Source organism: Castor canadensis, chromosome 6, assembly GCF_047511655.1.
Source record: "Castor canadensis chromosome 6, mCasCan1.hap1v2, whole genome shotgun sequence".
In the NCBI taxonomy this organism is placed as follows: domain Eukaryota; kingdom Metazoa; phylum Chordata; class Mammalia; order Rodentia; family Castoridae; genus Castor; species Castor canadensis.
In genome coordinates, this window is record NC_133391.1 from 109,837,205 (window position 1) to 109,860,308 (window position 23,104).

General features: G+C 34.3%; 1 protein-coding gene across 4 annotated transcripts in view; it reads right to left on the reverse strand.

The window, feature by feature from the left end:
- Positions 1-23,104, reverse strand: part of Xrcc4 (X-ray repair cross complementing 4) — a 270,348-nt gene that overhangs the window by 238,943 nt on the left and 8,301 nt on the right. For 2 of the 4 annotated variants that reach the window (XM_074077152.1, XM_020167077.2), the window contains exon 2: positions 9,119-9,267. In XM_074077152.1, coding sequence (XP_073933253.1) covers positions 9,119-9,257 — 139 coding nt within the window. In that variant the 5' untranslated portion in view covers positions 9,258-9,267. The remainder of the gene's footprint in view (positions 1-9,118; positions 9,268-23,104) is intronic. The other 2 variants (XM_020167082.2, XM_074077154.1) reach the window with 1 other exon arrangement.

Below are 23,104 nucleotides of genomic sequence, written 5' to 3' on the forward strand. Positions count from 1 at the left end.
TGCTCTCTGGTTTTGTTTCAAGATGTGAGCTCTTCTTCCTATACAAGCTTTCACTGCCCATTTGCCATTAGTCCTTGCCAGAGGTCAAAGCAATGGGCTCACTTGCTTTCACTTGATATTGGACTATCAGCCTCCAAAACTATGAGTTTCATTACCCTCTTGTCTTCAAAAGTAGCCTGCCTCAGACATTTCCTGATAGTAATAAAAACAGATGATTATAGCTTCTTCTAAATATTAGAAAGTTTTAAACATATTTAAATTTTTTTTTCAAATTGATATTTATGTTTGCTTCCTATGGAAACAATCCAATCCTGGCTTTTGTGTGTGTGTGTGTGTGTGTGTGTGTGTGTGCATGTGTGTGTGTGTGTGTGTGTGTTACCACATTTTGTTCTGTGGTTTTTGGTTTTTTTTTTTTCCTTCTATGCTTTGTTATATTTGAGCATGGATATCCTCTAGACAAGAGTGGCAAGTGCACTGGGCAGAGGAAGTGGTCTTAAATGAAAGTTGATGACTGTCTTCTCAGAGTCCTTAAAGGTTTCACCAGTTCTGGATCACTTTTGGAAGCTAATATCTAGCAAACTGAATCCAACAACGTATCAGAAAGATCATTCACCATGACCAAGTCGGCTTCATCTCAGGGATTCAGGGGTGGTTCAACACATGCAAATCTATAAATGTAATACAGCACATTAACAGAAGAAAGACAAAAACTACTTGATCATCTCAATAAATACAGAAAAAGCCTTTGATATGATAAATACCACTTCATGATAAAAGCTCTAAGAAAACTAGGAATAGAAGGAATGTAACTCAACATCATAAAAGCTATCTATGACAAACCTATAGCCAACATCATATGGAGAAAAACTGAAACCATTTCTCCTAAAATCAGGAACGAGACAAGGGTGCCCATTCTCCACACTCCTATTCAACATAATCCTGGAATTCCTGGCCAGAGCAAGTAGGCAAGAAGAAGAAATAAAAGGAATACAAATAGGTAAAGAAACAGTCAAAATATCCCTATTTACAGACAACATGATCCTATACTTCAAAGACCCAAAAACCTCTACTCAGAAACTCCTAGACACTATAAACAGCTTCAGCAATGTGGCAGGATACAAAATCAAGTTACAAAAATTATTAGCTTTTCTATATACCAACAATGAACAAATTGAGAAACAATATATGAAAACAATTCCATTTATAATAGCCTCAAAAAAAAAATCAAATACCTAGGAGTAAACTTAACAAAAGATGTGAATGACCTCTATAAGGAGAACTACAAACCTCTGAAGAAAGAGACTGAGGAAGACTACAGAAGATGGAAAGATCTTCCATGCTCATGGATTGGTAGAATCAACATAGTAAAAAATAGCTATACTACCAAAAGCAATCTACATGTTTAATGCAATTCCCATCAAAATCCATTTCATTCATTACAGAGACTGAAACATCTACCCTAAACTTCATTTGGAAACACAAGAGACTGTGAATAGCCAAGGCAATACTCAACAAAAAGAGCAATGCTGGAGGTATCACAATACACGACTTCAAACTATATTACAAAGCAACAGCAATAAGAACAGCACAGTACTGCACAAAAACAGATATGAAGACCACTGAAACAGAATAGAGGACCCAGATATGAATCCACACAGCTATGCCCACCTTATTTTTGACAAAGGGAACAAAAACATAAGATGGAGAAAAGACAGCCTCTTCAACAAATGTTGCTGGGAAAAATGGTTATCTGCTTGCAGAAAACTGAAACTCGATCCATGTTTATCACCTTGTACTAATATCAACTCAAAGTGGATCAAGGACCTTAATATCAGACCTGAACTCTGAAGTGAGTACAGAAAAGAGCAGGGAACACTCTAGAAGCAATAGGTATAGGCAAGGATTTCCTCAATAGAACCGCAGCAGCTCAGCAACTAAGAGCAAGGATGGACAAATGGGACTACATGAAATTAAAAAGCTTCTGCACAACAAAAGAAATGGTCTTTAAGTTGAAGAGACCACCCACAGAGTGGGAGAAAATATTTGCTAGCTATCCATAAAACAAAGGACTGATAACCAGAATATACAGGGAGCTCAAAAAACTAAACCCCCCAAAAATCAATGAATCAATAAAGAAATGGGCAACTGAACTAAACAGAACTTTTTCAAAAGAAGAAATCCAATGACCAAAAAATACATGAAAAAATGCTCACCATCTCTGGTCATAAAGGAAATGTAAATCAAAACCACACTAAGATTCCACCTCACTCTTGTTAGAATAGCTATCATCAAAAACACCGCCAACAACAAATGCTGGCAAGGATGTGGGGAAAAAGGAACCCTCATATACGCAAGGATGTGGGGAAAAAGGAACCCTCATATACTGCTGATGGGAATGCAAGCTAGTACAACCACTCTGGAAAACAATATGGAGGCTCCTTTAAAAACTAAACATAGATCTGCCATATGATCCAGCAATCCCACTCCTAGGGATATACCCAAAGGAATGCGACTTGGGTTACTCCATAGGCACCTACACACCCATAGTTATTGCAGCACTATTCACAATAGCCAAGTTATAGAAACAGTCAAGATGCCCCACTACTGACAAATGGCTTAAGAAAATGTGGTAATTATACACAATGGAATTTTACTCAGCCATGAAGAAGAATGAGATCTTGTCATTTGCAAGTAAATGAATGGAACTAGAGAACATCATCTTTTTTTTTAATTATTCATTTATTCACATGTGCATACACTGTATAGGTCATTTCTCCCCCTTGCCTCCCCTTCCACATCCTCTTTCCCCCTCCCCCCCTCACTTCCAGGCAGATCCTGTTCTGCCTTTATCACTAATTTTGTTGAAGAAAAGACATGAGCATAATAAGGATGACAAAGTGGTTTTGCTAGTTAAGGATAGCTAAAGAGAGAGATTCCTAGCATTGCTTTCATGTACAAATGTGTTACAACCCAAGTTCATTCATCTCTAACTGATCTTTACACTGGTTCCTGATCCCCTTCTCATGTTAACCTCTGTTACTTTAAGGTTTCTGTATTAGTCCTCTGGAGTAGGGACATCAAGTGCTTTCATGTTGTGGGTTTTCTACCTATATCTCCCGTATGTGCTCTCCCCTTGTCATGTGATCCAAGTCCAACAACATTGCTGCATTTTCCCTAGATCTAAAGTCCGCATATGAGGGAGAACATATGATTTTTGGTTTTCTGAGCCTGGCTAACCTCACTCAGAATGATGTTCTCCACCAACAACATGTGTTGGCAAGGATGTGGGGGAAAAGGAACCCTGGTCCACTGCTGGTGGGAATGCAATCTGGTGCAACCACTCTAGAAAAAAATTTGGAGGCTTTTTAAAAATTTAAACATAGACCTGCCATATGATCCAGAAATCCCACTCCTGGGGACATACCCAAAGGAATCCAACACAGGTTACCCCAGAGGCACCTGCACACCCATGTTTATTGCAGCGCTATTCACAATAGCCAAGTTATGGAAACAACCAAGATGGCCCACTATTGATGAATGGATCAAGAAAATGTAGTACTTGTACACAATGGAATTTTACTCAGCCATGAAGAAGAATGGAATCTTATCATTTACAGGTAAATGAATGGAACTGGATAATATCATCTTAAGTGAAGTTAGCCAGGCTCAGAAGGCCAAATATCATATGTTCTCCCTCATATGCAGACTTTAGACCTAAAACAAATGCAGTAATATTATTGGACATGGGTCACATGCTAAGGGGAGAACACATACAGGAGGAATAGGAAAAGGTAGGGAACCCAAAACTTAAAAGTTTTTGATATGCCCACTGTAGAGTAGCTAATATAGTAACCTTAAAATGACAGAGGTCACTTTGAGAAGGTGACCAGGAAGTAATGAAAAGGTCTGGTAGAGATGAATCAATTTGGGTTCTAATACACATGCACACAGAAACAATGCTAGGAATCTCTCTGTATAGCTATCCTTATCTCAAATTAGCAAAAATGCTGTACCTTTCTTATTACTGTTTATGTCTTCTCTTCAACAAAATTGGAGAAGAGGACAGAACAGGTTCTGCCTGGATGCAAGGGGAGTGGGGGGATGGAAAAAGAGGGGTGGAGGTAGGGGGGAGAAATGGCCCAAACAATGTATGCACATATGAATAAATGAATAAATAAATTAAAAAGCACAAAAAAAGCTAATTTCTTAATATGGGTTTTATACTTGAGACAAAGTTCAATTTTAAAGTCCCTTCCATCCATAAAACAGGATAAGATTCTAACATTTTGGGAGCTCTTCCTCTGTCATAAACCTTAGGGACTGGTGTGATTTTATGGTGCATTTACAAACCAGAGAGTGGTGGTTTTAAGATGATTTCATTAGGCTGATAACGTTTTCAGTTTCCTTTTATTATGTTTAGAGTTCAGCTCCAATTACTCCACAGGCCTGCAGTCTCAGCGTCTTGCTCCACTTAGACATCAAAATCATAGTCACTTAGAGAAAAATACAGCCCAGATAGTCTATGAAGCTCCAGGTTCTCACCACTGACTTTGGTTTTCAGATATCTTTGCATACATGGCATTGATGTTTTCCTTTTCTTACAATTCACAAGTAATAATATAAAAGAGGGAGTGACTTATAGGAATATAATAAAGGGGATGAACTTGTTCAAAGTACATTGTATACATCTATGGAATTATTACAACAAAACCCCCTTGTACAATAAATGTATGCTAATTAAAAAGAAGCAACAATGTGTATATTTGTTTGCTTTTTAAAATACAGAATTTAATCTAACATTTCTTTGGAATGTGTGTGTAGTTAGGTGATTTCCTGTGTCAACTCAGGCTATCACAATGATAAAAGGCCAAAATGGTTCTATACTTTTATACTTTTAGGTTACATTTATCTATTTCATTCCTCATGCCATTAAAAGATAGAGGTTACTATCAATTTACAAAACAGAAAACAAAGGCTCAGAGAGATAAAGTAATGGTGTTGGGTGATGGAGCAGGTTAAGTGGTAAAGCTGGGATAGATACTTAGGTCTCTCCGGTTATTTTGTTTTGAGGTGAGGCAGAAACACTGAATAAATTATTTCCTTCCATGATTTGAAAAACATATTAGTCTGAAACATTACAGAATATGAGAAAATCTTAATTAAAGAATCCCTAAGATAAAAAACACCTTTTCATGGCTACTTTGTATATCCTATCAAGCATTTGGAGACCCAATGACAGGCAATACAAGAGAGAATCTTATAATGTGCCCATATATTTTACCTGATCAGTTTTTAAGACAACTTCTGATCCTGAAATATGATTTGCATATTTCACATGCTTTTGAGCAGAGGTACAGATAAAATTACCACAGACTCCTATATGATTTTACAGCTTCTAAAACACTTTCACTTTTTTCTCTCTCTGAAGTAGATACATATTTGAGAGCATTGTCACTAGCAAAGCTATTGAATTTTCAAGTAGACCTACCCTAATAGGTCTTTAAAAATATGACAAATGCTGTCTAATTATTTAAGGAATGCTGTCAAATTATTTATGGAATAATTTAAAATCTTGTGTTTGAATTACTTTTAAAAGTTACTAATACCTAAGGAGAAAAAATATTTCACAGGGAAATAGATAATAAATGTCATCTTTAATGAAGCTACAAGAGAACTTAGAGAACTTAGAACATAAAGACCACCTACTGGTAAAACAGCTAGCTTAAAGAATTCTACATTTCATTAAAATGAAAGGTTATCTGAAAATATTTAATATTTAATATTTCAACTCCTCCATTCATAGAATGCTTCATAAGCAAATACAATGTGCCACCCATCATTCCAGGCACCAGGAATACAACAAAAAATATGCAAGCAAAAATGCCAGTCATGTGGAGCTCACATTTGACTGTTCATATCTTAGAAAATGCTTTAGATATCATCTAAGCTATCCTCTTTTATTCCTCCCCCTATGAATTCTGTTCTCATTATGAAGTACTCAGGAGAGAGAAAAAAAATACATGAAAAGAAGTCATCTTTCTCTTTAAAAACAATGTAAAAAGAAGTACTAGTTAAAAAAAAATTACCCATACATTTCCTATAAAATTCAATGTGAAAATTTGACTACCTATTCAAACTGAGTCACCTGTTGGATTTTATGCTAAGAACATCTGTAAGAAACACAACTATAACTGGCCAGGCGAAGTAACTAATGTTTGTAATCTCAGCTTCTTGGGAAGTAGAGACTAGGAGAATGGAAATTGAGGCCAGATTGGGCAAATAGCTAGGGAGACCTCATCTCTATCAGTAAGCCAGGCATGGTAGATCAGGGCTGTGATTCCAACTATGTGGGAGGCCAAATATAGGAGTATCTCCTGACCTGAAGCCACCCAAGCAAAAACTCTGCAAGACCCTTCCTGAGAATAACTTTAGCAAACAAGGACTGGTGCATGACTTAGGTGGAAGAGCACCTGCCTAGCAAGTGTTGAGGCCCAGTGCTCAATACCCAGTACTGACAAAACAAACGAACAAACAAAAGAATAAAGCTCAATCACATCATGAAAAGGTGAGCAAAACCAAAACACAAGGAACTATTCTCAAACTACTCGCCAATCAAGTGTCTGTTTAACACTGTTTGTAGGTGGATGAAGACATAATGAAGCACGATTCTTTCCTTCTTGCCTATGCACAACTAACCAAAAAAGTGCACCTATCCTAAGCTACACGGAGTTCAGCAGACACGCAGCTTTATTATCCCACTAGTAATCTTAATACTATCACATCATAAACACATTTCATTATTTCATTTATTAAAAATCCCTTTTCCACTGAGATCTGGCACATCATTTCCATATGAAAAACAATATCTGTGTTTAGGACAGTTGTTTTATTATTTGGTAATAAAGTAATCAACGAAGCCTGAATCACTCTTTGATAAACTTAAAACTACTCCAGAGTTGGATGATGTTAAGTTTCTTATTGCCGACATCAACTTTTACGAGAGTCACATAGATCATTAACTCACTTTGCAAATTAACCCTGTGATACAATCCTCTGTAATATTGAAGTGATGATAGGCCATAAGATAATTAGACCCCCAAAACATTCATTAGATAAAACACTTCCAATAGGAAAGAAATCAGTCAGTTTAGTGTGTGGGAGATGAAAAGGAACTCCACATCCTTTTAATTTAATTCAAATGAAAAAGAAAAAATTATCCAAATTGAAGGTTGCAGCAATCAAAAAGTTGAACTATTACAACAACAAAAAACCAGGATGAGGTATAGGAAGGAAATTTATTTTCATGTTTCAATTATTTAATTGTTTCAATGTTTCTAATCATATCATTGTCTATATGTAAAGTACCGTTACATTTATGTAATAATCCTTAACTAAACATAGAAACAATGTTTTTATTTGCTTATGTACTTTGTCACTAAAATTTAAATAAGAAAATAAAAATGAGTAATGATAAGCATAAAGCATGAAATTTAAAATTTTATTCACTATCTTTGAAAAACATGATCATAATCTATACTATAAAATCCATTGCTCGACAGCCTGTTTAGTACAGGAATCAAAATGTTTCAACAATCCACCAGAGAATAAAGAAATTTGATATCCAGAAAACAACTCTTGTTGCTTAAAGAAAACAAAAATGAATGCCTGCTTTGCAGGCGTGAAGCCCTGAGTTCAAACCCCAGTCCCAAAAAAAAAAAAAGAAAGAAAGAAATTTGATATCATATTTTTGTCACTCTAAATTCCAATAATTAGAAAACAAATGATAGAATATGCTGTTTATGATTAATGTCAACTATAAGTAAATATGAAAGTTTTTCATTCAATATGGAGTCTTCATTCAAAAATATGCTAACTTTGAAGTAAACAGCTTATTTTTTTCTAACCACTTTTATATATTTAAGATACCTTTTCAATAAAAAAAGAACAGCGCTAATCTACTGCCATTGTTTTTAGCCTTAATAATTCTTCTTAATCTAAAACAAGAACTGTCGTCAGGTTACAATTCTCCAGCACACACAGGGCTAACCTGAAAAAACATCTTCCACTCCAACAACTGATTTCAATGACATAGAAATTTACACCTTGCACAGACACCATAAAGAGTATTGCAAGCATCACCCTTGAAATTTCTTTATTTTACAATAACCCCTATGTCAACATTCCCAGTCTGTAATAAAAAACAAATGAAAATAAACTCTCAAGTATAAATTCAGTTTGCCTGTGTTTTATGAATTTGTATAAGTCAAAAAAAACAAAAAAAATCATAATGCATTTTAACTTTAAAATGATGTAGTAATTATAGTAAAAATATTAGAGAAATATTTCAAAAGTGAGGAAGTAAAAGTAACCTGTAAATTAGTGAAAACTTATTTTATCTGAAATATCATTCACAACAACTCTAGAAATGACCTGCATAATTACAGAATTTTTAAAAATATTTCAATAAAATACTTAAGAATATTAAAACTTTGCTACATGAGCAAAACATAATTCTATTTTTTTTGCTTTATACCTAACATATTCTTTACATTATTTAAGGGTCATTAGCATTTTTAAAAGATTATCAACAAAAATCTTACAAAAATTTAAAGTCTGTGTCATAAAAAAGCCCAACTTTGCATTGCAAAATTTTAGACCACAGTTCTGTTTTGTTATAAATGTAGTACATATTTTTTGGAAAATAATTCTAAATATATAAGTAGATGAAGTAAAATGAAAAGCACCATGACTCCATGCCCTCAATCCAACACAAATTCTTGAACCAATAAATGCATTTTCTCTGCTTCCCAGTATTTACCTGGAATGCTGAGAGGAGACATAAGGAAAAAGTACTGTTTCTTTTCTATAAAGAGATCATTTTAAAACTCTGACCAAATACAAGTACAAAGACTCCTATGGTGACTAGAATTAGCTGAGGTCCATGCTGATATTTCTATTAATATTAATTAACAAAATGACATTAAATATTACAATGCTGTGTGTAAACTGGACAGTCTTAACAAATAAGAGTTAATAATATTAGTTTTACCCATGTCTATTGAGGACTGAAGAATGGCATGTTAAATTTTACTTTAAATGCATTGCTTTTAAATATTACCTGTCCCAGTCCATGCTGAATGACCATCAGTAAGTGTAATAACAAAACCAGATCCTAATGTTTTCTCCCAGGACACTTGTAGAAAATGAATTACACTGGGTTCAGAAGCAAGACAGATTTTGCTTACTTTTCTCTCCATTTCTGGTAACCTGTAATGGAAAAAATAAAAATAATATTTTATAATAAACTGTTATTATCAAATGACAATGTTTTTGTACTGCTCTCTCGGTACTACACCAACTCCCAAAAAAGAAAGTCAAAAATCTAAATAATACAGTCAATCACTGAACTCAGTGAATCACAGTTTAGTTGAACACTGATTCATGATTTTTACAGATGAGAAAAGCAGAGACCCATAAATGATAAATGATTGGCATGAGTAATGGAGCTAAATAAAAATTACCATCTCAACAATAAAAAGAGTAATTTTTCCTTTTTCTTTCCCCCAGGGTCAACAACCAGCTCTATAACAAAACAAAAAAATGGTCTCAAGTACTTGTGTGAATTACCTAGCAGTTATCTCAGGGCTAGGATGTGACTGTAATTAGTGAGGATAAATTTGACCAAGTATTTTAATTGCTATCTGAAGAAAGACCATATGAAACAAAGGTGGAAAATAAAAATAAACCATCGGTAAAGAAAATCTCAGAACCCAATCGGTGCCGTCTCTAAGAAAAAGGCACCCGTGCTCTATGATTCAAATACTGTCCGCGACAAAGATGAACACTGCAGTAGAGTTGGTTATATCAAATTATCATGACCTGAGACAAATAACCTTTTGATTTTCATCTTAAAAAATTTATGTTGAAGGTAAAAGCAGAAATCAAAAATACAACTCAATGAATTTTACAATTGAACAAATCCATGTAAGCAGTACCAACGTCAAGAAACAGAACATTAACACCCCAAAACACATTGTCCCACTCCCTCCACTATCTTGTCTTCTAACAAAAACTACTTTTAAATGTTTTGTAGGTTATGTATATATAACTATACATATGTTGTATTTTGTGCTTGGTTGCTTTTACTCAACATTATGCTTGAGAGACTTATCCACATTGTGTCTTACAGAAGGGCTACATAGTATTTCATTATAAAGATATAATAAGACCAGGCTTATACCTGTAATCCTAACTACTCAGAGGCAGAGATGAGAGGACTGTAGTTCGAGGCCAGCCTGAGCAAAAGTCTGTAAGACTCCATCTTAACCAATGAAAGCTGGGAATGAAGATGCACGCCTGTCTTCCTAGGCCAGCACAGTCTTAAAAATAACCAAATCAAAAGGGCTAGTGGTGGGGCTCAAGAGGTAGAAGGCCTGCCTAGCAAGCACAGAACCCTGAGTTCAACCCCCAGTACTGCAAAAACAGAAACAAAACAGTAAAAACAAACGTGTTTATTCTTCTACAGATAGGTATTTGGTACTTTCAAGGTTTTGACTATTACAAATACAAATACTGCTGCCATAAACATTCTAGAAGATATCTATGTGCTTCTGTTAGAGATAAATATATATATACATATACATATATATAAATACACACATACATGCTGTAGTTGCAAGATTAAAGGATATGCACATTATTTGGGTACTATGTAGCCAATAGTTTTCTTAAAAGATTGTACCAATTCACAATTGATGTTGCGAGTTCAGATTACTCCATATCCTTGTAAATATTTCCTGTTTCATTGCAGTCATTTGGTGGCTATGTAGTGGTAATACATTGCAGTTTCAATTCACATTCCCTGATGAATAATGGACGCTGAACTTTTTCATATATTTTTGAACATTTTAATATTCTGGTCTGTTCAAATTTTTTATTATGTGAACATAACTCATTTAGTCATCTTTTTACATATTCATAGGTATTTAGATAATTTCTAACTTTTAAGCATTACACAGAAAGCTGTACTGACTGTCTTTGTGCAGGTCTCCCTGAGCTCACATGTGAGTTTTCCGGTGGTGTAACTGCTAGGTGGTAAAACACGTAACTTCAAGCAGAGGAGATCACCTTCATAGGACTCTTGCAGTTCTCTTGCATTACAGTGGAATGCTGTCTATTTCTATCCCATTGGGCAAACTTCATGAATTGCCTTGTGCCATTGGTAGTCTGCATGGCCCCTCTCAGGATTCAAAACCTGTAAGATTTAGTTTACCTGAAGGACATGCGCTTGTCATAGCATCCCCTATGGAGTCAGGTATGTTATAGTCACTGACTCAATATCCACTGAATTGAATTAGTCACTCTGAATAACCACAGCAGGTCCAGCCCCACTAGGGAGCATCCAGCTTTTGCTCTTCTCCCTAGAGTACTTCAACTCAGCAAAGTTCATGGAGTATTTTTGAGCACTTGAGTTTGGAGATGAATACTTTGAGTTAGGGCTACAATCTAGGTCATCTCCCCATCTAGGAAAATTGATTAAATCCCTTTTCTTGCTGTGAACGCAAGACTCCTCATAGGCTGCCAATGCAGACAAGCACAGGTGATTGTGGGGAAGTAGTCATCTGAAAATTGTGATAATTTACAGAACGAGTGGGGAGGGCAAACAGCTTTTACTTAGCCATCTGTTTCTTTGTAGAAGTATAAAAACATGGAAAATGATGTTAAAAGAAACATTCAAAGAAGACATTTTAAAACACATGAGAACCATGTGTATGCATAGATCTACAGCTGCTTTCCTGGATCCACGCTCATTTTTTATTAACAACAAATAATTGTAAAAAGCTGTTTCACTGTGATATTTTATACATTCATATAATGTAATTTGACCAAATTCATCCATTACTTTTTCGAAACCCCTTCCTTCTTCACCCCCTTTTAACAGGTTTTAGTACATTTCATTAAGCTACTTTCACACATATAATATACTTCACCACCATACACACCTCTTTTCCCTTTCCCCTTTCCCTAGTTCTCCCCACCAAACTGTCCTCTTTTACAATCATGCCTTACTATATTTTTAGGTCTAGATTCTGCATGAGTGAAAACATGTAATATTTTTCTTTTCGAGTTTATCTTATTCAACATGATGATCTCTACTTTCATCCATTTTCCTTCTTTCTATGGCTGAAAAGTACTCCATTGTATATATATATATATATACCACATTTTCTTTACCCATTTATTAGTTGTTGTGCACCAAGGCTAATTCACAGCATACCTTCTGTGAATAGTGTTGCAATAACCATGAATGTGCAGTAATCCCTATTGTATGTATACTTCTTCAGCTAGATGCCAGGAGTGGTATAGTAGAATCATATGATAGCTCTACTTGTAATTTTTTTGATGAACTTCCATACTGCTTTCCACTGTGATTGGACTAGTTCACATTCCCTCCAACAGTGTACCTTTTCCCTCACGTCTTTGCCAGCATTTGTTATTGTTTGTTTTCTTGATGATGGTCATTCCAGATCTGGTGAGATGGGATCTCAGTGTCGTTTTGACTTGCATTTCCTTTACGGTTAAGGATGTTGGACATATCTTCATATATTTATTGGACATTTGTATTTCTTTTGAGAACTGTCTACTTAATTCATTTTGTAGACAAATTAGATTGTTTGTCCCTTTGCTGTTTAAATCTTGGACCTCTTTATATATTTTGTTTTAATCCTTTATCTGATGAATATTGTGATTATTTTCTCCTATTTCAGTTTCATTGGTCAGCTTGTCTAGTGATACACCAATCTCATATTATCACAGTTACTGTAGTTTGATAGGAAATCTTAACAACTAATGCAGTAAACTATACCACCTTTGCTCTTCTTCAAAATTGTTTAGGTTAATCTTAGTCCTTTGTATTTCCATATGAATTTTAAAACCAGACTGTCAAATTCTACAAAAGTACCCAGTGGTATTGATAAGCTAATTTGGAGATCTGACATCTTTCTAATATTAAGCCTTCAAATAAATAAGGATGGTATATCTTTTGATTACTTAGCCCTTTCCCTCAACACTGTTTTCCTTTTAAGAAGAGAGGTCTCATACTTCTTTTGCTGTTGATTTTAAATATTTTGAAAGTGATTTCTGAATGAAAGAAATTAATCTACTTACTCTGATCTCATAATGACTAAGTATCTACTCACATGTAGATACAGCTGCACATTGATATTACAAATACTATTATAAGAAAGCTCTAAACAAAAAATTCTTTCTGTACTAAAAAACTCTATATATGGTGATAAGCATTTGGCTTTTCTTTCTTTCTTTTTTTTTTTTTCCAGTACTGGGAATTGAACCCATGGCCTGCACATGCTAAGCAACCACTCTACCACTAAAGCTATACCTCCAGCTCATCTTTTCAAGTTTGAATCTCTGAACCTGACAGAAAATTTCCATGCCCTGAACAGAAAAGGGAAAAAAAATTCTTAATTAAACTTGTATCAGATCATTGAAAACTTCCATTGGTTAAGTTGGAATACTCCTGGTGCATCAATTGATGAATAACTTTGAAGGCTGTATTTACTTGATATTACAACCAAATATTCACTAATAGTTATCCTTTATCCTAGTGAAATTTTTCTCTATCTCATGTAAAATCAAAAGAACATACCCTACAAATGTCAAAATCACATATTAAGAGGTCAAACTATTTACATGAAAGCACCATTCCCCAGACTTCATTAAAAAATAAAAACGCATGCAAAAAATCCTGGAGGTTATATCTATACTTCATCATAAAATACTTCTTCAGGTTTTATTTATTTATTTTGGCAGTACTGGGGCTTGAACTCATACATGCGAGGTAGGTGTTCTACCACTTAATCCATGTCCCCAGCCCTATCATAACAAATTTCATAATTTTTCTTATTTTCCTTTTTTTTTTTTTTTTCTTTAAACAGTACTGGGGATTGAACTCAGGGACTCATGCCTCATGCTTGCTAGGCAAGTGCTCTACCACTTGAGCCACACCCCCAGGTTTTTGTTAGTTTGTTTTTTTGTGACAGGTTACATTTGCTGGGGCTGGCCTTGAAAATGTGATCCTTCTGTCTCCACTTCCCCAGAAGACATGTACCATGATGTCTGGCTTAATACTTTGTAATTTCACAAGAACTTGAACAATGGGGAAAAAAACTGCTAATCTGTCCATTTTTCTTCCGTGTCCTTTTATACAGATATACATAGGCCTTATAAATTGATATTGGTTCATATTCCATTTTAACGTATAATATTATGTGGAAAAAGAATTTTTGGAGTAGATACAGAGTTTTGCACCCAGCATTCTTAGTCACTGAATAATAATCCATTGAGGTATACTGACATATATGAATATAGCAACTGTTAGCATCTCCATTTTATGAATGAAAAAACAGAAGTAAAGTCCAATATTTAAAAAATGGAGATAGTTCACATTTTGAATGGTAGCTACTCAGGAGGCAGAGATGAGGAGGATCACAGTTCAAGACCCTATCTCGAAAATACCCAACACAAAAAAAAGCTAGTAAGTAGAGTGACTGTTAGAGTACCTGCCTAGCAAGTGTGAAGCTCTGAGTTCAAACCCTAGTACTGACAAAAAAAAAAAGGAGATAAAGTAATAGTCCAAGGATTCAAGCCCACAGAACTTTGCCTATTATTAGACATGAAAAGTCTAGTAAGGCTGAAGTTAAGAAAAACCAGGACTGCAAGAAATTGGTTTCTAAACTTACCAGGTAAAGAATACTTGTCCTTGGATTTATTTTAAAATATTTCAAATCTGTCATGTACAGATTCTACCCATTTTTCCTAGTAGTATCAGTTGGGACTATATAAATAAAGTCTAAATGCTCTTACATAAGACAGGCCTTTTCTCAACACCAGATATTTTCTGTTAATTGAAACATTTCTTACAAATCATAATTCATAATGCCTTCATCACATTGATTATTCTCTACAGAATTTATCACAGTCAATCTTTACCACACTAAGCACAGTCCACAAAGCAAACTCTAGTCATGATATAGACAATTAAAAAGACAAAAACTATTGCCTCATCATAAAGTACACTTCCATAGCTTCAAGGAAATATCAAATTTAATTTTAATTGCTATTTTTAATGGTAGTTAGATTAGTGAGGGTTGTATAGTGTTTTGTTTTGGTTTGATATTAAATTCCTATTTGAGTTTCAAATAGGAGTTTAGTGTCAAGTAAAACTAAGTTTCTCCACATATTTTATTCAGAAGCCAAATTTATTTACTCCATCCTATGTTTGTCATTTTTGGTATTCTTGCTTGATTTCTTTTGCAGGGATGCAATTTAATATTTTATACTTGGCTTGTCAAGTTTCATTCTGACCTAATACATTTACAATCTCTCCCTGACTCTGTCACTGGAAACCTTAATAAACCTCTCTTCTAAGAATTCAAATTATTTATGTAAAATGTTGAGTAGGATGAGCTCAAGCATAGAACTCTGTGCCCTGCCAATAGAAATGAGCCACTAACAGACATCAATGAGCAGTAATATTTGGCTATATCCCTCCTACCTCCAAGAATCACAAGTATATCAAGAGAGTTCTTAACAAAACTACCTATTCTATAAGACTAACAATGCTATTTTTTTGAAAAAAGGAAATTAACTAATTTACTTAGTGATCCTACTGTCATTCTCAGGATTAAAGGTTCTCTTACTAGGAATTCAAAAGTGGTTCTTCTGGTAAATCACCCTAGCATCTTGTACAGATTGACTTTAAAAGTACCAGATACACATTACGTAGTTTCAAAGCAAGTAACTATATTTTTCTAACGTCAGAATATCTTTAGAACACGTGTACTTCATTAAAGTATATGTAACAATAAAAGAAGCCAACAAAACTAGAGAAATAGCATAGAAGTTATAAATATGCAAGGAAAAAAATCATTATGAATGTCAAAACCAGGAAAAAAAGCATAAACTTCAATGATAAAAAAAAAACTATTAGAAAGAACTATTCTTTCATCACATAGCATGAATCTCTTCTACATGATCCTTAAACAGCTAAAATAATATTCTTTACTATCTTGCTTGGGAATAAGGGTAAAAAATGCTTAAGTTTTTATGCCACATATATAATAGGCTACAATGATCCCAAAATAAATTGGCATTTCATTGATAACTGACTAAAAAATTTACCAACTGCAAATCCATAAAATTACCCATTTTAATTTGTTTACTCAATTTGAAATATCATGTTCTCATAAACAAAGCATATCTTTAAAATTTGCAACTGAATATGAAAATGAAAACAACCTATTTTGTAGTGACTCACAAAGCAAGACTAAATTAGTATAAATTTCTAACTTCTGGTTGTAGGAGCGGATAGTTAGTTACACAGTACTAAAACTATAGCCCCTTGTATTAAAAGGCACAAGCAAGCTAGAGAGAATCTCGGAATAAAAAAAAAATCTAAAATTAAAAGAATAAGACTGTCTAACACTGATAAAAATTAGCCATAGATTTAATTTCTATTTACTCAGAAAGCTACTTATTCTTCCAATAAAAGATAACATTATAAAATGTTGTAAACTCCCCCAATTAAACATCCAAAATGTTTTAAGTAATTAAATTTCTATGTTTGACATCATGATCACTGAATATAAAAGTATATTTTTAAGTACTTCACTCAAAAGTTTTTTCTATAATGAGGTCCTTTATGCCTAGATGTATTTTATTCTGAAATGCTTTATTCATTTGTGAATATTACTGCTAGATCAATTAGTCAATACATTTAACATGCAGCAAATTACTCACAGTCTATAATCCTTAAATTTGAAAATTACTGGAAAATGTATGTTTCTGTTTTTTTATGCCAATCATTGAAAATCACATATAGTTAGAGGCTCACATAATTTTAATGAATTTACCTCCCACAATTTGGGAGGGGTGATGTTACAAAAACTACTTATGAAATGCCATTTTTTTTGCCTCTTTAGTACTTATATACAAACACACACACACAGATGCATACACACTTACACAAATTATTCTTTTCAAACATGTCTTAAGAGTCATGGCTTCTGTTAGCATTAACTTAACTTTGTGCAAGCAAAATACAGCACTTTGAATTACTCTAAAACTGCAATTAGTTTCATTGCTTTTTTCATTACCATATTTGGAACTAGTGACAAAATTCTAATTATAGAGGTAAATTCATTTGAAATCACTATTTCAGATGCCTGCCTGTCACTCATTCTATTTTCACAGCAATATAAAGGGCTTAATTTCAATAATGTTAAAAAAAAAACAAAAACACTGAAGATCGGATCAACTTTAAATCTATCTTGGAATTATTCACATTTCAAATATTGTCCAATTTTCTGACTAATTCTAGACAATATAAAATTAAATGATTTTGATTTCAAAGAGTTTGTTATTTTAGGACACTTGGTTTTGAAACTTGGATGCTACCTATGAACTGCATTTAAGTACCTAACATATTAATGAGAATAATACATAGAGCATAATATTAATGAGCATAATATTATATATAAGTAACCCCATTGTGTGCTTCAATAGCTTCAGAAATGTTTTCATAAAATCAAGTCTTAGTTTCCTGATAAGATACTATTGGAGACAAAAATAGCTCATTCTTTTACTTACTGAAATCACCCTCTCATTAAATATTAAGTACAAAATATCTTAGAACCAACCACAGAAACAAAAAGAAGACTAACTTGGAATGTCTTCTAGGATTCAGTAAGAGCAAATCAACCATCTCTGCTCTCACCAGCCCAGTAAATGGGAACAGCCACAGTTTTTTGTCCCAGGACTACTCAAAGTAAGGGGGTGTAATGCTCTTCAGAAGGACTAATTGATTAGGACTATAAGAAAGCCTGTGCTTTGTTTTCTACGGGCACTGAAGGTCACACTAGTAACAGCACCTCTCCCAGTCAGAGCCAAGGAGCTAAGACAAGTCTGCAGGTGGAAACAGTTGCGTCCCACCCAATTTGTACATCAGTAGCTTTATTGAGAGCTCAGAACAGATGAGAATTGAGAAGCTTATCTTTAGTACTTTGTCTTTGATACATGGCCTCTCTCTTAGAAGAGAAATAAGTTGTTGGCTGGTACACAATTGACGTGATCTTGGTCTGAACAAATACCATTCACAGTTGCTTCTGAATAAACAAGACACTTTTTAAATTAGTTTACAAAGAATTTTGTATGCCCTTTTGGATGCTGATAGGGAGCAGTGCAGAAGCCAACTCCTTAGGTCAGCCCAAGTTAGTTACAACACTGTATCATTGATAACACTATTCCGAACTTGAGCTTCTTTCATTTTCCTTTAGAGTCATTTATAGTTCCTTTCAGGCTATTTGGACTGCAGGTGTTCAAACTTCTGCAACCCTGCCAAAGAGTTGTACCTACAGATCAGAAACGTTTAAATGCCTGTTTCTAATGAAGCAATTAACTTAAGTACCCCCTTGTTGAGAAAAGTATGTTGATAACCTAAAGTGAGTTCAGAATAAGGATTAGCACACAACACAAGATGCTAACAGTCTGCAATTAGATTCTTGGTCACATTATTTTTTTATCTTATTTTTTTAGGAAAAAAACAAAAAGAAAATGTAATTGCAAACCAAAAGGATGGTGACAGATTTTCTTTGTCTTATCACATTAAAATATTCAAAGAGAGCAACATGTACTATTGAAAGATTATATCAGAATTCCCACTTTAGGTTCTTAATTGATAATTTATTCTTGTTCATTATTAATAGCATATCCACATGCTGATTGGTATTACTAAATGGAGAATTAAAATTTATGAAAACAAATCATGAAATCAATTTACTTTTAAATTTCCAAATTTCCAAGAAAATTATCAACCCTCTTATAGAAAAATACTTCCATGAAATATTTTCAAGTTAGAATATTTTAAGCTTTAAGTGCAAACAATTCATAGCATTATTAAATAGTTTTCTAATTATGTCAGGAATAACTCCACTCCAATACTTTTCAAAATGAACTACCTGCTTAGGTTTGCCTGAAAGTCCTGTGGCTTACAAAATCAAGATGGTTCATCCCTCTGAAGTAGTAAACATAATCTTGTTTGAAAACTTCAAATATATAGTTTGTGGTCAAGGGAGACAATAAACTAATCTGATGTTTCAAGAATAAAACATTAGAAACATAAAATAAGTCTAAAATTAGGGCATGTCTGCTGTGGTCAGTCTGTTCTCAATTACCTTTTACAACTGTGGAATACCAGTGGCTACTGTTCCAAATATATTACTGATAGTTTCCTCTGCTTATCTTTTATACACACCATTAATAAAAATTGATTTTAATGATTTTTTTAATTCCTCTCTTTTCTTTTATCCTATGAAGTATTAAAAAGCAATAAAATAACATAACTCTGGAATAAATTGCCACAAAGAATCTAAGACCCAGATCCAAAAGGCCCTTAAAATTGAACATGAAATTCCAAAACTACGACTTAATTCATATCCATCAAAAGGCATGGCTACATTCTTTGGCAAAAAGAATGAGGGTATACTTATCATTTTAGAAACTTTTAGAATGTTATGGGAATGCTTTAGTTCTAAGTGCAGTTTTATGTAAAAAAAAGACACTCAACTAAAGAGGAAAGATAAGACAGTACCTGAAATATGGTATTGACAAAGCACTAATCATTTTTCAATGAGAACTTTTTGATACCTCCACTTTATTTTAGTCTCAGAAAAGTGAGGGTACCCCTATGAAACACCAACAGTTAAACTCATATGCAGTCTTTTCTACTTGAAAAATCTATTGCTCAGACTGAGATGTCACTAAAAGCACTAGTATGCAAAAGGAACAAGACATGCACTGTACTTATCCTCCACTCACATACCCATTATTTACTTACAACTGTACCCATTTATTGTCTACTTATTAATAACAAACAAGAAGATGAATGACAAGACTGGGGTAAAAGAGAAATTAGACAATCCTCAGGGTGGACTACAAAATATCAATTGTTGACACTACCTATAGTTTAACCATACAATAATATTTGAGAATCATAGGAAACTGCCTGTGTTTAACATTTTTTACCTATATAATTGGCAAAACAGGTCCTGTCTGGGGGTTGACACCAGTGGGAGGGGGGAAGATGTAGGGAAAGGGTATAAGAGGGTAAATATGGTGGATATATTATGTACTCATGTATGAAAATGGAAAAATGAGAACTGTTGGAACTGTTCCAAGAATTGGGGGAGGGGAATTAAAGGGGAATGATGGAGGGGGTGAATTCAACTATGATATACTTTAAGAACATTGGTAAATGTTACAATGTACCCCCAGTACAACAATAATAAACAAATAAATAAAAGACAGGAAAAGAGAACCATAGGAAATTGCAAATATTTAACATTTTTAACCTATAAAATGGCAATTTCATTCAGTTCAGATAATAGTAAGAGTTATAAACAGCACATGGGAACTTATATTCCTAAATGGATGAGTAACTACATATTTATTTCCCAGGCAAAATTTTCTAAGTTATTTTCAACCACATTCATGAATATATTCAGGAAGCTCTATGGGGAAGAAGCTCTAAGATATAAGCAAGAGTTTATATTTTGAGTTCTCCTGGGTGATGGATTCTCCAACTGAACTGAAATTTTTACCTAAAATTTAAATCAAGCTCTGTTCTCTTTAGCAAAGTTTCTGGTTCTAATACCTCTAGAACTATGCAGGTCAATAGAAGTCAATATACATTCATTGCATGAGGAGTGGGGACTGTGTCAAAATGGAAACTATAAGGTGGTCATATAAATATGGTAGTTACTAATCAATACAAATCAGATTGTTAGAACTGTAAGTACCAGCCCTGTTGGTCTACCATTCTGATTATTCAAGATTACTCAAGAAGCTAACAAATCCCTATTTTTAATGCAGAAATATACATGTGTATATATACATATATATGTATACATATAAAAAAACCACTAAGTGAGTGTGGTGTAATAAGAATATATTTGGTCTCTGTGCCTGGTTCTTGGCACAGAATTTTAAAACCCTTGGAAATTCCTACGTGATAAGAATAACTTTTCTTATTCATAATAGAATACTTTCAACCACGAGATTTTATGCTATAGAGATGACTTAGGGTTTATCTTCAAAACAACCTCAGACCATTCTCACTTGTTCATCAAAAAGACCAAGTAACTAGATGCTGGAATTTTCAGTCTTCTTTCACTCCCCATTAATCCCACCTCACCCCCATTCTGGGGCTAGAGATTAAAATCTATAAAATCAGGAGATTTGGAAAACTTCAGAGTTGGCACATATATCAAGGTGCTGAGAGGGTAAAGCATGTAGGGAGCACTGAAGCTATGTTCCCACACATCCATGCTTTGCTCTATGTATCGCTTCCATCTGGCTGTTCCTCAGTTGTATCCTCCTTTATATTAAAACACTAAAGGCAAAGATATGTAAGTTTTTCTTGAGTTTTGTTGAGTCACTGAGTAAATTATCAAACTTGAAGAGGGGAGGCATGGAATTTATAGACAGCTGATCATAAGTATGGTTGGTCCAAGACTTGAAACTAGAATCTGAAGTGGGAACAGTCTGATCAGCCTGAGCTCAATAATCTGTGGGATCTGACATTAACTCTGGATAGACAATGAATTGCTGGACTGCCACTTGGTGTTAGAGAGTTGCAAAAGTGGCTGTTTCTGTTGGAACACCTCAGCATGATGAAGAAAACTTCAGTCCAAATTTTAAAGCTGTCAGTTTGTAACCTCTATCAGATTTGAAACCAAGTCCTTTGCTCCCAATCCCTTGGAACAAGGCATCTTTACTTGACAAATCAAATACTTTTTATTGTTACTGGCTAAAGAGAACCAAATGGCTTCTCAAGAAGTGAGTTAATTCTGAAATATGGCTATCCAGGCATAAGTGTTTATTTAGATCCTGCCAAATGTCAGGTGCTATGCTAGGTACTAGAAATATCATAATATTATGTGTGAATAAAATAGACATCTACCTGACCTCAGAACATTTCTGCTTTTACCACAAGAGAGTCAAATAAGCATGTTACAAAAAAGTACAGTGAAAGATTTAACATGGTAGTAAAAGGTATCAGGGAGCCCACCTGAATTGAAACAGTCAGAGAAAGCTTTCTGGAGGGAAGGGAGCCTAAGATTTAAGGGGATGAACACATGCAGTTCTGAATATACCATTGCTTACCTTTTGCTTATGTTGTTCCATTTCCTGAAATACCCATCACTAGTCTGTACCTGTCAAAATCTATTCATCTTTTCAAAAGTCCAATAGCCTTGAAAGCAGTTTTGATCAGCATCCAAAGACCCCAGCTATCAACCATCTTATAACTGCACAATCAGAGATGAAAAAAGAGGGTCTAACATAGAAAGGATACCAGGATAATCATGCTCAGAGAAACTATGGCAGCTTTCTCTTCATTTAAGGACCATAGTCTCAATTATGCACACTAAGTCACTCAGAAGCTCATGACTCTTTGAAATAGAACTTTCATAGCCTCAGAATTCTAGTACTACTCTGTTGGATTCCCATGCTTTGGCTTCTACAATATATGAATAAAGTCTTCAGTCTCAAAAAATGGCACCCCAAAGTATGGCTCTTATTTGGCATGCTGAGTACTTTGAACTAAAAGTACAGTGGAAGAGCATGAGAAGCAAAGTTTCTTCTAACCCTTTCTAGTCCTTCTTTCTCCTGTTCCCTTTCTTCCCCAAGGCAGGTCATAGAAATCAGAATTCCTTTTCTCCAAGGCAAATCATAAAACTAGAACCTCTGTCCGCCAATGCCAGCCATAAAACCTAGAAATATTACTCTGACTATCCTCTGTCTTTCTGTATAAAAGCTGACTAGATGAGAAATTCTCTAGTCCTGCCCCCATACCTGAGGAGTATTACAACAGAAATCCAGAAGAACCTGAACACACAGGACTTACTGGGTTTTTTCTCCTCAGTCTATTACCTTAGATCATACCCTTTTATCCACTCACATTTCTACATCACTGTCCATTCTTCATCAAACCTAAGTACAAAAATAGTATCGCTTGGGTCTTTGGGTC